Raw genomic sequence first — 14706 nt, 5'->3', positions numbered from 1 at the left:
GGTGGGCGATATGGCCTAAAATCTATATTGCAATATAATTTTAAGCATTTGCGATATATATCAATATATTGTTTTCTATATTTGGGGGGGGTTTCAACTTACTTTTTTTTTTACTTTTTATTTAATAACTATTAGTCTCCTTAAGGGCTAAAACCCTTGTCATATTTACCCTAATAGAGCTCTATTAGGGTGAATAGGACTTTACACTCTCCTTGCTGCCCTGTGCTTTGTGCAATCAACAGCAGGGAGCTGACCATGGCAGCCAGCCTCTCATGTGCCCCCCAGCCTCTGATAAGCCCCCCAGCCTCTGATGAGCCCCCAGCCTCTCATGTTGCCCCCAGCCTCTCATGTTGCCCCCCAGCCTCTCATGTTGCCCCCCAGCCTCTCATGTTGCCCCCCAGCCTCTCATGTTGCCCCCAGCCTCTCATGTTGCCCCCCAGCCTCATGTTGCCCCCCAGCCTCATGTTGCCCCCCAGCCTCTGATGTTGCCCCCCAGCCTCTGATGTTGCCCCCCAGCCTCTGATGTTGCCCCCCAGCCTCTGATGTTGCCCCTCAGCCTCTGATGTTGCCCCCCAGCCTCTGATGTTGCCCCCCAGCCTCTGATGTTGCCCCCCAGCCTCTGATGTTGCCCCCCAGCCTCTGATGTGCCCCCCCAGCCTCTGATGTGCCCCCCCAGCCTCTGATGTGCCCCCCCAGGCTCTGATGTTCGCCCCCCCCCCCAGGCTCTGATGTTCGCCCCCCCCCCCCAGGCTCTGATGTTCGCCCCCCCCAGGCTCTGATGTTCCCCCCCCAGGCTCTGATGTTCCCCCCCCCCCAGCCTCTGATGTTCCCCCCCCCCAGCCTCTGATGTTCCCCCCCGCCAGCCTCTGATGTTCCCCCCCGCCAGCCTCTGATGTTCCCCCCCCCAGCCTCTGATGTTCCCCCCCCCCCAGCCTCTGATGTTCCCCCCCAGCCTCTGATGTCCCCCCCCCAGCCTCTGATGTTCCCCCCCCCCAGCCTCTGATGTTCCCCCCCCCAGCCTCTGATGTTCCCCCCCCAGCCTCTGATGTCCCCCCCAGCCTCTGATGTTCCCCCCCAGCCTCTGATGTTCCCCCCCAGCCTCTGATGTTCCCCCCCAGCCTCTGATGTTCGCCCCCCCCAGCCTCTGATGTTCGCCCCCCCCAGCCTCTGATGTTCGCCCCCCCAGCCTCTGATGTTCGCCCCCCCAGCCTCTGATGTTCGCCCCCCCCAGCCTCTGATGTTCGCCCCCCCCCAGCCTCTGATGTTCGCCCCCCCCCCAGCCTCTGATGTTCGCCCCCCCCAGCCTCTGATGTTCGCCCCCCCCAGCCTCTGATGTTCGCCCCCCCAGCCTCTGATGTGCCCCCCCCAGCCTCTGATGTGCCCCCCCCAGCCTCTGATGTGCCCCCCCCAGCCTCTGATGTGCCCCCCCCAGCCTCTGATGTGCCCCCCCCAGCCTCTGATGTGCCCCCCCCCAGCCTCTGATGTGCCCCCCCCAGCCTCTGATGTGCCCCCCCCAGCCTCTGATGTGCCCCCCCAGCCTCTGATGTGCCCCCCCCCAGCCTCTGATGTGCCCCCCCCCAGCCTCTGATGTGCCCCCCAGCCTCTCCCTCTTATCAGCCCCCTCTGGTAACTCAAACACCCCCCCCCCCCCTCCCCAGTATTAATCATTGGTGGCAGTGGCCACAGGGTCCCCCCCCCATCATTGGTGGCAGTGGGCAGTTCCGATTGGAGTCCCAGCAGAGTAATGCTGGGGCTCCGATCGGTTACCATGGCAGCCAGGACGCTACTGAAGTCCTGGCTGCCATGGTATGTTAGTGAGCAGCATTATACTCACGTGCGCCGTGGCCGCCGGGCGCTCCTTCTCATAGGTCTTTGCGGCGCATTGCTAATGCTGTAAGCATTAGCAATGCGCCGCACAGACAGAAGAAGGAGCGACCGGCGGCCCCGGCGCACGTGAGTATAATGCTGCTCACTCACATACCATGGCAGCCAGGACTTCAGTAGTGTAACTCCTGGCTGCCATGGTAACCGATCTTCACTACCGCTCTGTGGTCATATCGCGGTCCGGCGATATAGGCGATATGCACAAAATCCATATCGTGGCACAAATTTCTATCGCATATCGCCTATATACTACTTCCTCTTTTAAATATTTGAAGATTCAGCTGAGGGAGAATATTTTTGTAAAAAGGATGGGGGCAGACAAAGGTCACCACACCATACAGTCACTTTGGTTATCATGCTCCACAAGATGAACACCAGAAGAAATTCTGAGGTCATCACATTACAAGTCCCCAGTTAAAATTTTTGGTAATGGCACACTGATGTTACTGTGGACAAAAAACATTTGCATTTCATTCTTTCCCTCAAGTTTTTTTTTTATTACACTATTGACTTGTATAACTAGATGCTTGGCTTGCATTATTGAATCTTGTTAATCAATGATTTCCTGTACTGCAGATCTTTTCATGAATTGCCTTCTTTCAGGTGGCCCTGGTTTATCCCAATAATGATCCAGTCATGTTTATGGTTGCTTTTTACGGCTGTCTCCTGGCAGAAGTCATTCCAGTGCCGATTGAGGTACCTCTTACTAGAAAGGTAACGATAAAATTTAGAGTGATGTTGGACAGATTCTTAGGCCATCAATCTCCGGTGATTGCAATGACTATTGCAATGCAGACTTCTCTTGTCCCTTTGACATTTGCCAGTAATTGTACCTAAAAATGTAATTCCAGCAATGAGAGAATGACGTTGAGTGAAAGCAATGCTATTCATAATTTATGTTCACTTTTTTTTTTTTATAATTGAATATATAATGTAGTCTGGACAATTGTATTACTGTAAAGCTAATTGCAGCAATAGCATCTTTTGGAAATATATATGGTTACACGGGGAGAGTTTTGAAGTGTGGATATTTCTGAGAATGTTATGGTAAAGCCTCATTCTATAACCGTTTGAATATCCACAGAGCGGTATTGTAGATAAGAGTTCTGAAGAAACAGATCTTAAGTAAGTGGATGTGGACCCACTGTGTCACTTGAACAGATTTGGCTTGGGGATACTCCTAATTGCCTTATCTAAGTGGCCTCCCTGGTCTTCACACTTTAATCCCCATACAGTGGTCTGAACTTCGCTGCAGGGGAACCTCCAGACTGCTACCTCTTGGAGTAGTCTTTGTTCAAGTGACTTCTGACCCATGGGGGCCAAGAGACAAAAGTGCGGAACGCCGAGGGAACAGGCAAAGCCATAGTCCGGGACAGTCCGAGGTCAGGGCAGGCAGCTCAGGGTCAAAACCGAGATCAGGCAGAGGTCAGGTTAGGCAGCAAAGGGAGAAATCTAGGAAACAAGCAGTAGTCGGTACATGGGCAGATGAACATTGAAGCAGCATACCTTTGCAGGACACATCAGAACTAGAACTTATTGCTCGGATGCTTTCCGACAGGGTAAGGTGCCTTAAGTACCCTTATGTAGCCAATCATTGGTTGGGGAAGAGTAAGACGTGCACGCTAGCCCTTTAAGAACTGGCGGGAGGGCATGCCCTAGGGCAGTGAGAGGTGTAGCCGGCAAGAAGGAAGGAACAGCAGAGCTACTTCAGCGGCTTGGATCCAATGGCCTCCCTTTACTTCTTCCTTACAGGTCCGGCAGCTCTCAATGGAAAGAGGCGATTAAGGTGCTACTAGACACCACTGGTCAGCTCGTTGTCGCTTGTAAAAACAAAGAATTGGGCATATTGAAATCCAACATGCCCGACTTTTTATTTATTTTTTAACCTCTGACCTGTCGTCAAGGAAAGAGTAAATACATATTTTCTTTGGTTTAACCAGGTCTTTGCTGGCAGAGGGTGCCTAGAATGGGCAATAATTTTCCTAGCGGCAAAAATTTGGCCAGTCCCGCTGAAGTTGGTTCAGCCAGCATATGTATGGCCAAGGGAGCGCCCCCAGTTTTTCCATCCAGCACCCCAGTATTTGATGTTTCTGGTTGACTGACTCATTCACATTACACTGTTATTAGTCATAGCATTGAGCCTTATGCCCATTTGACTTTTCTCTTCTCTCCTTCATAAACAGGATGCTGGAGGGCATCAGATTGGGTTCCTGCTGGGAAGCTGTGGTGTGAAGCTTGCTCTTACCACTGAGGTTTGCCTGAAAGGACTGCCAAAAACACAGAATGGGGAAATTGTGCAATTCAAAGGTAAACCACCAGATTAGATTTCTGCCCAGTGTTTTTGTGACATTATTACTCCGATTCATGGAGTAGGGAAATGAATAGAAATCATTAAAATACTTTCCCTATTTAAATTCTATAGTCACAGAGACACATTTAGTTTTTTGTGAAATGGTGTCTGCAGTTTTATTGTGTGCCATCTCAATAAAGTGGTGGTTTTATTTATTTACTTTTTATTTCCGAGCAGCGCTTGAGGCAGACACAGAAAAGATTTTCTGCTGCAGAAATCCAAGGTTTAGCCTTAGATTTTTGACCCTGAATTCCGTGGCAAATACCCTTTGAATTTTTTCACCATGTGAAAATATCCTAATTTTAACTGTTGAGGTACTCCTGCAATCCAGAGGGTACATTGAGTTGGATACTGGGCCAGCTGTTTGGTGTAGCTTCATTGCTGGAACTACACTGCACTGTGAACGTTGTAACGGACAGTGCTGGTCACTGGAGCTCTGGTTCCATCATTCCAGCGATGGAGCGACACTGAACAGCTGATTGTCGGGGGTGCCAGGATCCATCTAGTGACTAGTGATGGCTATCATTGAGAAAAGGCTGGACAGACCCTTTAAGGAACACTGGTCTACAAAATGTCTCCTCGTTGCTCCCTTATACATTGCTCTTTAGTGGCAGTTTTGTTGTGGAAGCAGAAATACATAAACCTCTACTGAAAAGAGCTACAGGTGCTTCCAGTACATGCGCTCATTCCTAAGTCATCTCTTTCAATAGGGTGGCCAAAGCTGAAGTGGGTTGTGACTGATTCCAGATATCTGACCAAGGCACCAAAGGACTGGCAACCACACATCACAGTAGCTGGCACGGAGCCTGCATATATTGAGGTATTGAGTCACTTATTTATATTAATCCTTCTCTTAAATTCTCTGTTTTCTGAATTACCTTTTAGTCATTTTAGTCTAGTGCTTAAGTTTAAGGCCCCTTTCAGACGAGTGTATGTCACGCTCCATACTTACAACGCAGCACCCGTCCTGACCTCCCAGCACTGCCGGCGTCTTATAGCATTATATTGATTTATGATGCTATGTAACCCTTAGAGGTCCGGAATGTATTGTATAACACTGACATAATGCTGTCAGTGTTATTCAATACATTACAGACCTGTAAGGCTTACATAGCATCATAAATCAATATAATGCTAATCGACCCCAGCAGTGCTGGAAGTTCAGGACGGGGTGCTGCGCTGCGAGTCTGGAGCGTGACACACACTCGTCTGAAAAGGGCCTAAAAGTTTTTTGTTTTTTTCCCGGAACTTGCATATTGATGACCGATTGTCAGGATAGGTCATCAGTAGCTGATTAGTGGGGGTCCAACTCTGATCAGCTGTTGGAAGGGGCAGTGGTACACAGCTGAGCCCAGCAGCCACTTCCTTGGCCTATGACATCACAACTTTCGGTCATATGGCTTCCTGCAGCTCCGTCCCTATCATTGAATGGCATTAAGCTGATGTGTTGAGCATGGCCACTAGATAATGTTTGGTAATGTGCGTGTATTACTATGAAGAGGCCACCACCGATTGGCGGGGTGTCTATAACCCCCCTTCCCCAATAAAAGAGTTGGCTACTGTTTAAAGGGATTCTGTCACCAGGATTAACTATATATGTAGATATTTATATGTGCCCATTAGTCTTCATGCAGTGGTTACAATGATCCCTCTGTTTATGCCTTATATTCTTATAAAAAGCGATCTTATTCATATGTAAATGGCCTCTGTCAGGAGCCCAAGGGGGTGTCCCACGATCTCCTGGAGCCCAACCGCGTCCATCGATCCGTAGCCAGCACCGCCTACTATTTAATTTATTCACTGCACTATCCTGACGTCATGTAATCTCTGCTCCGTAGTCTCGCACAGGCGCAGTGGACACTGTAGTCTGCGCCCGTGCGGACTACTGGCACCGGCTTCGACGAGTCAACTGCGCATGTGGCGGCTCTCTCTGTGCGAGATTACAGCACTGAGAAGAACTGACGTCAGGAATAGTGGAGTGAATAAATTAAGTAGTAGGCGGTGCTGGGCTCCGTATCGATGGGCGCGCCGGGCTCCAGGAGATCGTGGGACAACCCCTTGGGCTCCTGACAGAGGTGATTTACATAAGACTATAAGGCACACAGAGCATAAACAGAGGGATCATTGTAAACACTGCATGAAGACTAATGGGCACATATAAATATCTACATATCGTTAATCCTGGTGACAGAATCCCTTTAAGACCACCTGCCTGCCTAACAGTAAGTTATGCTTAAAGGGGTTGACCACCTTCTAGATATATTGAAGACCTATCCTCAGGTAGGTCATCATTATCAGATCGGTGATGGTCCTTAACCCAGCACTCCTACCAACCAACTGCGGCAGGTGCCAGGAGTGCATGGAGCCGGATGCAGAAGGACCTGTCCACTGTGTAGTGCCTGTGATACCATTCAACTGAATTGGAGATAAGCTGCAATATGCATAACTGCAGCACTGTTTTGTTTCCGGCGCCTCACAAAAACAGCTGATATTTGGAGGTGAGAGTGTGATATTGATTACCTATTTGAAGGATAGGTGATCAATATCTAAAAGGTGGCTTTTGCTATTGATAACCCATCCTCAGGACAGGCAGGTCATCAATATCACATTGGTCATCTGCAGAATAGGAGGCTATAGGAATCCTTTTATTTTTTCCTTTGTAAATGGGAACATTAAGAATTCTTGGATGTACAAAATAGTCACTTTATTTGCGATCTTCCACCCTGTCTTACATTGGGGCTGGAGAGACGCAGGTAGCACGCTGAGTGGTACAATAACTTAAGCAATGTACGACGCCTGAAGAGTCTCATCAAGGTGTCCTAATATAATTAATAGAACCACGCACAGGACTCCCTAGGCACCGTACAGTGTGCTGCCTGCATCGCCCCATGTCTGATGTAAGATTAGGCAGCAGGTAAATTGGACAAGTAAAGTGACCTTTTTGACAGTATAGTGAAATATTTGCTACTACTGTCAAGTATATGAAGAAAAATTTTATTGTATTAGCTGAACATTATAAATGAACCAAGAAATCCTTTTCAGGACAAAAAGATAAAGGCTTTCATCTGGCTGCAGTGTAATAGATTTTCATGCTGTAAGATAAATTCTAGGCTACAATTAGACCATTTGTGAATAATTCAGACTTGTTTCTTATTATGAGCTGGTAAGTAAAGTCCGACCCACAGGCATCTGCAAACGTCACCATCAAAATGTCTCTAAAAATCATCAATCTCCTTTCCAGCTCTCATTGATAAAGGGGATACATCATTTTTCTGGTTGCAGACTGCAGCCTCTGCAAATAGCTGGCAGTTATAGCGGTCTCTCATGAATCACTTAGTGGGACTTGGCTGGCAGCGAAGATGAATTATCTGTTTTATTTTTTAATTATTATAATTTACAATTACTGGAAGTACACTCAGTACCCCTCCTCTAAATGCATTTCCCTTTTTCCACCCTTTTAAATCTTTAGTAATTGTTCTGCAAGTATCACTATATTGTTTATTTGCACAATGTTGCAAGTAGAAGTATATAATTGCAAGGAAGCAAAACCCAAGCATGCGATCCATTATGTTTTAGGTACACCTTGGCAATCATTGTTCTCATGCAGCTAAAATAAACAATGCAAAAAAAAAAAAAGTTTTTGCAAATAGCCTCATTTAAAATTCACCTAAAGTTTTGTATTACAGCTTCTGTTTAAACCTATGGGTCTCCATGGTAACAGACTACAAGCAAATTCTGTGTAGTCTGATCCTGCAGTCACGCTACTATGACTGCCCTATTTCTACTAATGTACATTTGAGAGATTAGTTACAAATAATAGAGATATGACCGCAGGATCAGACTACTCAGTTAGGGCTCATGCACACAAGCGTATCTTTTTTCCGTATCCGATCCAAATTTTGTGGGTCTGATGCAGACCCATTTACTTCAATGGAGCAGCAAAAGTGTGATGTCCGCATCCATATGTCCATTTGGTGGAACCCGCAAATAAATAGAACCTGTCCTATTCTTGTCGATTTTACAGACAAGGATAGGACTGTTCTACAGAGGGCAGGACATTCCAATCCAAAAAAGGCGAAAGGCACCCGGCCGGTATCCCTGTTTTGTTCATCTGCATTTTGCATACCACAAAAACGGCTTCAGCCGTGTGCATGAGTCCTTAGTCTTTATTATGTTATCGTGGATACATATAGGTCTGCATAAGCGCTACAGGCATAAAACGGTAACCAATTTTAAATTTAGACTACTTGCAAAGTTTCATCATTTTAAGCAGTTTGCAACAAGAAAAAAATGGTTGTGAAGATGAAAGTTAGCCTTTAATTGTGTGATTCTCATGTTACTAAGGCCTCAAGCGCATTACCTTTTTTTGCGTTCGCATCTGATCCCTATTTTTTATGGATCACACATGGACCTATTCATTTATAAGGGGCCGCAAAAAAATGCAGACAGCCCATGCATCTGTGCGTCCTTTCTGCAAATTAAACATGTCCTGTTCTTGTCCATTTTGCTGACAATAGGCATTTCTATAACAGGGACTGAGGAAAGTGCTGGATGCACAGTATCTGTATTTTGCCGATCCACGGTTTGCAGACCACAAAACGGAAAGTGTCGTGTGCATGAGGCCCAAGGCTTTATACTTTGCTATTCTTCTCTCCAGCAGACCTGGTCTTGACAGATATCAGAGTATATAGACCACATTATACTTTTCACTGCCTTGGGCTCGTATTAATAACCTCATACGTTGTTTTGCAGTATAAAACCAGTAAAGAAGGCAGCGTGATGGGGGTGGCAGTTTCCCGAATAGCAATGCTTTCTCATTGTCAAGCTCTTTCTCAGTCTTGTAATTACACAGAAGGTGGGTGAAATAATTGATATAAGGCAAAGTTTTCTTGTGCTTTGTATACATTGTATAGTATTTTGGCTGCAGTCGTTTTTCCTTTCAGATTAACTAGCATATCATGAGCGTTGAAACCATTCATATGGCTATGATTATAACACCCTGTATAGTATCATACGTGAGGAAACCATGTGATTGTTCATGTAAAATTGTGTCTTTTGTGCAGGAGAAACCATGATAAATGTCCTCGATTTTAAAAGGGATGCTGGTCTCTGGCATGGCATACTAACGGTAAGCCCCAACCACGCTGCTGTAGTACCTCTATGTACCCATATACTGTATCGTCAAGGAGATGTATCAAAGTGGGTGCTAATTAAAAGTGGAGTTGTTGCCCATAGCAACAAATTGGGTTGCTTCTTTACTTTTGCAAAATGAGATGTAGAATCTGACTAATTTCCAAGGGCAACTGCTCCACTTTTGTTTTACACCAGTTTTCATAGAAGTCCCCTAATATCCGTTTTCTGTTACTTTGTATCTGGTACCACAGGATAAGAGAAGATGGCGCTTGGCAATGCGGCTTGATTAGAACATTGCAGTCCTTTTTATGATTTATTTTTGACCACTGATTTATTGAAACAATACATTTTTAGGTTACATTTATAAAGGAAATTTGGATGCAAATAGGGAATCGCCTTACTGGAGGAAAGAGTATTCTTAAAGCCATTGTATGGTTTTAGGACACTCGGTTCAGACTTTGGGTGAAGCATTCCCTGATCAGCAATAATGTCCATTCATTAAGTGTGCCTGAGCAGGAGCCCTCCCCAGCACCATGCCTCTGATCTAGCCGGCCATCCTTTTTATCTAAGCCAGGGGTCCACACATGGGCTGTGCTGTGCAGTCTTATATGTGATATGATACCTGCGATAGTGAGTGGCGTATCATAATAAGGGGGAGGGGGGGGGGTTATTCAATGGATCGTATGCAAACATCGCAAAAATACATTTATTAGTGAGCAGGATATGGCAGACATATGACATGTACAAATGTGATCCCATAGAAATAAATTACATGGCATTGTGTCATTATTACGCAATAATTGGGTAAGGGTCCGACTGTTCCGGACATACCCCGTCTGGACCTTTATTGCAAACTACAGGCAATTCATTCATAACTTCTAGCATGAATAATAAAGGAATGGCACAACATAGAGTCATAACAATAGATTTTTCAGAATTTCCTTTACATGGGGAATGCAAGTAGTTACTGAAACAGACATATCAGGAGAGGGGACAAGTCCTCTTTAAAATAGGGAGCAATAAAGAAAAGAAAAAGTAAATGTATAAACAATGCTAAATGTGTATGGTCGGATGGCAGGCGTTGAGATTGGATATAACTGCATGATGAGTACTGTATATTTAAAAAGAAAAGAAAAAAAACCTTGCAAAATCCAAATGGTTTGTGACTGTGTTGGTTGATAGATTTTTTTCTTAATCATTTTTGTTCCATTAGAATGTAGTAAACAAGATGCACACAGTCAGTGTTCCATACTCTGTGATGAAAGCGTGTCCCTTATCTTGGGTGCAAAGAGTCCATGCAAATAAAGGTAATACACATTGTAGCGATAGGTGTGCGGATTCGGAAGTGTAGCACTCTGCTATCCCCGGGACTCCCATACAAATAAATAGAACGGCTGCACGCATGGCTGACCAGCTGCTCCGTCCATTTTCACGGGGTACATGGTCCCCGTTCTTGTGATTGGTAGAAGTCCCCTTGGTAGGAATCCCACCAATCTAATAGTTATCCCCTTTCGTGTGGGAAGGGGATAATTACCCATACCTGGATTACCCCTGTAAACAATAGACTGCATACACCTGTACTATGAAGATTTGTTTGTTTTAATAAAGTGTTGTCCGGGCTACAGATAATGCTGACCTATTTCTGATAATGATGACCTATCCGAAATTCTTTTGGGGTCTGGCACCGGGAATCCTGACCAATAGCTCTTTAGGGCTGCTGCATTGGCAGAAACTATAGAATGTATGGAGCTGGAGGCAGACAGCGCAGCACACTGTAATGGCCATGTGGGGTACTGCAGCTCTGCCCCCATTGAAGTGAATTGAAACTGAGCTTCAGTGCACCAGTCCCAGAAATTACACAATACACAGAGCACACCGTTTGCTTCCGCCACCGCAGAAGCCTGAAACAGCTGTTTGGCGGGGTTGCTGGGTGTCGGAACCCCACCTATCCTGAGGATTGGTCATGAATATCTGTAACCTGGAGAACACCTTTAATGATTACTTTGATACACAAGTTTCCCTTGCTATATAAAAGCACATTTTCATGTACAGTATGGTTTGGTAATGTGGCCTGATCTGACATGGAGAGGTGCAAGGTGCACATTGGGCGTAAATTTGCTGAGACAACTATACGATCCCTGGAGAGTCTCAAATACGACCCTTGCTCAACACTGTCGTGGCCAAAAGTTTTGAGAATTACATAAGTATTGGAAATTGGAAAAGTTGCTGCTTAAGTTTTTATAATAGCAATTTGCATATACTCCAGGATGTTATGAAGAGTGATCAGATGAATTGCATAGTCCTACTTTTCCATTAAAATTAACTTTATCCCAAAAAAACCTTTCCACTGCATTTCATTGCTGTCATTAAAGGACCTGTTGAGATCATTTCAGTAATAGTCTTGTTAACTCAGGTGAAAATATTGACGAGCACAAGGCTGGAGATCATTGTGTCAGGCTGATTGGGTTAAAATGGCAGACTTGACCTGTTAAAAGGAGGGTGATGCTTGAAATCATTGTTCTTCCATTGTTAACCATGGTGACCTGCAAAGAAACGCGTGCAGCCATCATTGCGTTGCATAAAAATGGCTTCACAGGCAAGGATATCGTGGCTACTAAGATTGCACCTCAATCAACAATTTATAGGATCATCAAGAACTTCAAGGAAAGAGGTTCAATTCTTGTTAAGAAGGCTTCAGGGCGTCCAAGAAAGTCCAGCAAGCGCCAGGATCTTCTCCTAAAGAGGATTCAGCTGCGGGATTGGAGTGCCACCAGTGCAGAGCTTGCTCAGGAATGGCAGCAGGCAGGTGTGAGCGCATCTGCACGCACAGTGAGGCGAAGACTTTTGGAAGATGGCCTGGTGTCAAGAAGGGCAGCAGAGAAGCCACTTCTCTCCAAAAAAAACATCAGGGACAGATTGATCTTCTGCAGAAAATATGGTGAATGGACTGCTGAGGACTGGGGCAAAGTCATATTCTCCGATGAAGCCTCTTTCCGATTGTTTGGGGCATCAGGAAAAAGGCGTGTCCGGAGAAGAAAAGGTGAGCGCTACCATCAGTCCTGTGTCATGCCAACAGTAAAGCATCCTGAGACCATTCATGTGTGGGGTTGCTTCTCATCCAAGGGAGTGGGCTCACTCACAATTTTGCCCAAAAACACAGCCATGAATAAAAAATGGTACCAAAACACCCTCAAACAGCAACTTCTTCCAAAAATCCAACAACAGTTTGGTGAAGAACAATGCATTTTCCAGCACGATGGAGCACCGTGCCATAAGGCAAAAGTTATAACGAAGTGGCTCGGGGACCAAAACGTTGACATTTTGGGTCCATGGCCTGGAAACTCCCCAGATCTTAATCCCATTGAGAACTTGTGGTCAATCCTCAAGAGGCGGGTGGACCAACAAAAACCCACTAATTCTGACAAACTCCAAGAAGTGATTATGAAGGAATGGGTTGCTATCAGTCAGAAATTGGCCCAGAAGTTGATTGAGAGCATGCCCAGTCGAATTGCAGAGGTCCTGAAAAAGAAGGGCCAACACTGCAAATACTGACTCTTTGCATAAATGTCATGTAATTGTCGATAAAAGCCTTTGAAACGTATGAAGTGCGTGTAATTATATTTCACTACATCACAGAAACAACTGATGAAACAAAGATCTAAAAGCAGTTTAGCAGAAAACTTTATGAAAACTTATATTTGTGTCATTCTCAAAACTTTTGGCCACAACTGTACATGTATTCTCAATAGGGAGAAGGGAATAAGCCATTGTCAGAAAACTGTAGTGGCAGCTAATCTGCCTTAAAAATAAATTGAGCATGTTGAAATCCAACTGGCTGATTCGCTATCCCCTGACATCTTCCATTTGGGAGAGTTGGGACACCTAATATACATTAGATGGTTGGCCAGTCTCGCCGCAGTTGGCAGGTTTGGACAACATTCATCTAATGTGTATGGCCAGCTTTTGTCATCCTGTTGACTATAGGCTGAATTAAAGGGGTTCTCCTGGAATTAAGAAAATGAAAATACCTAAATATTACTTTATTGCAAATATATTCTCAAATATCTTTAGTTATAATGGCTCGTTTTGTCTAGGGAGCAATCATCAGGAGAAATAAAATGGCCACCGTCCTACTAGTACACACAAAACATGTCCTCATCACACAGCAGGACACAGCCACATCCCCACCTCCTCTCTGTACCTCATGTCTTCTCATGAGCTCCATTCCTACAGGGGACCATAATCCCTGACAAGCAGAGCAGAGAGGAGGATGAGGCAGCTGTTCAGCTCAGTGTTGATTAGGACAGGTTTTGGGTGCACTAACAGGACGGTGACCATTTTATTTCCCCTGATTGCTCCCCAGAGAAAACGAGCCATTTTAACTACCGTAATGAATGGTATTTGGGAATAGATTTATCATAAAGTAATATTTACGTATTTTACTTTTCTTAATTCCTGGAGAACCCCTTTAAGTATTGTCGGACATCGGAAACCTACCACCTAGGGCTTTTCATATGACTGTGCACAGTCCAGGAAACGTGACCTGCGTCAGCCCCATCTCCTAGACTCACAGCAGCTCCTCTGACATGACCTCACTGCATCATAGTAATTTACAGTGCAGTGACATCCTATCTGACTGTGGGTCTATTGTACTGTACTCATATAATGACACACTTCATATGAATAAATTGTAATGAAACCAAATACATATGAGCAGTGACCAGCAGCTGTAATGTCACAGTGTATTTGAGCCATGTTGGTGGACAAACCTGTTGTCCGTTTATTACACTGGAACATGGGTGAGAATGCTGCCAATTTTTTTTAGCAAAATCTATACCTTATCACAAGTTCTTTATTTTTAGTTCAGTAAGTGCCAAGGCCCACAATTGTTTAAATGACGTTGTGCCGAGATCTTGGCATGTAAGTTGGTTTTTGTTCTGTTGGAAGCAAGAAATGAAGGAAATACACATCCTTTCTGAGTGTACAGTACTGTGATAAAGCCATAAATACGTCTTTGTTGTTTCTTGTCTCCCAGCCAGGGTTGCAGTAGTGAAGTGCAGGGACTTGCACTGGGCTATGATTGCACACCGAGAACAGAAGGATATCAGTTTGGCATCACTTCGCATGCTCATTGTAACAGATGGAGCCAATCCATGTAAGTGTCATTGTGTTTTATGATTTCTGGTTATAACAACCAGATTGCAAAGCGCTAACCCACAACCTTCACTGGGGATTGTTGATTATTTTTGTCTTAAGACATTACTTGAGATTTGGCCACAGATGTTATAACGCCTTAAGATCTTGTAGCTCCTTGCAAATTCATGCTCTAGATTTCAAAG

At 45.1% G+C, this 14706-nt stretch overlaps 1 protein-coding gene across 3 annotated transcripts in view; it reads left to right on the top strand.

Moving 5' to 3' along the window:
* The window catches only part of DIP2B (disco interacting protein 2 homolog B), a 201394-nt gene that overhangs the window by 140075 nt on the left and 46613 nt on the right, over positions 1–14706 (top strand). For all 3 annotated transcript variants that reach the window (XM_044287746.1, XM_044287748.1, XM_044287747.1), the window contains 7 exons: positions 2488–2598; positions 4068–4191; positions 4945–5054; positions 8987–9089; positions 9298–9362; positions 10581–10674; positions 14403–14522. In XM_044287746.1, the coding sequence (XP_044143681.1) occupies positions 2488–2598; positions 4068–4191; positions 4945–5054; positions 8987–9089; positions 9298–9362; positions 10581–10674; positions 14403–14522 (727 nt within the window). The remainder of the gene's footprint in view (positions 1–2487; positions 2599–4067; positions 4192–4944; positions 5055–8986; positions 9090–9297; positions 9363–10580; positions 10675–14402; positions 14523–14706) is intronic.

This window comes from Bufo gargarizans, chromosome 3 (assembly GCF_014858855.1).
Source record: "Bufo gargarizans isolate SCDJY-AF-19 chromosome 3, ASM1485885v1, whole genome shotgun sequence".
Taxonomy (NCBI): Eukaryota; Metazoa; Chordata; class Amphibia; order Anura; family Bufonidae; genus Bufo; species Bufo gargarizans.
This window is presented reverse-complemented; position numbering and strand designations above follow the sequence as displayed.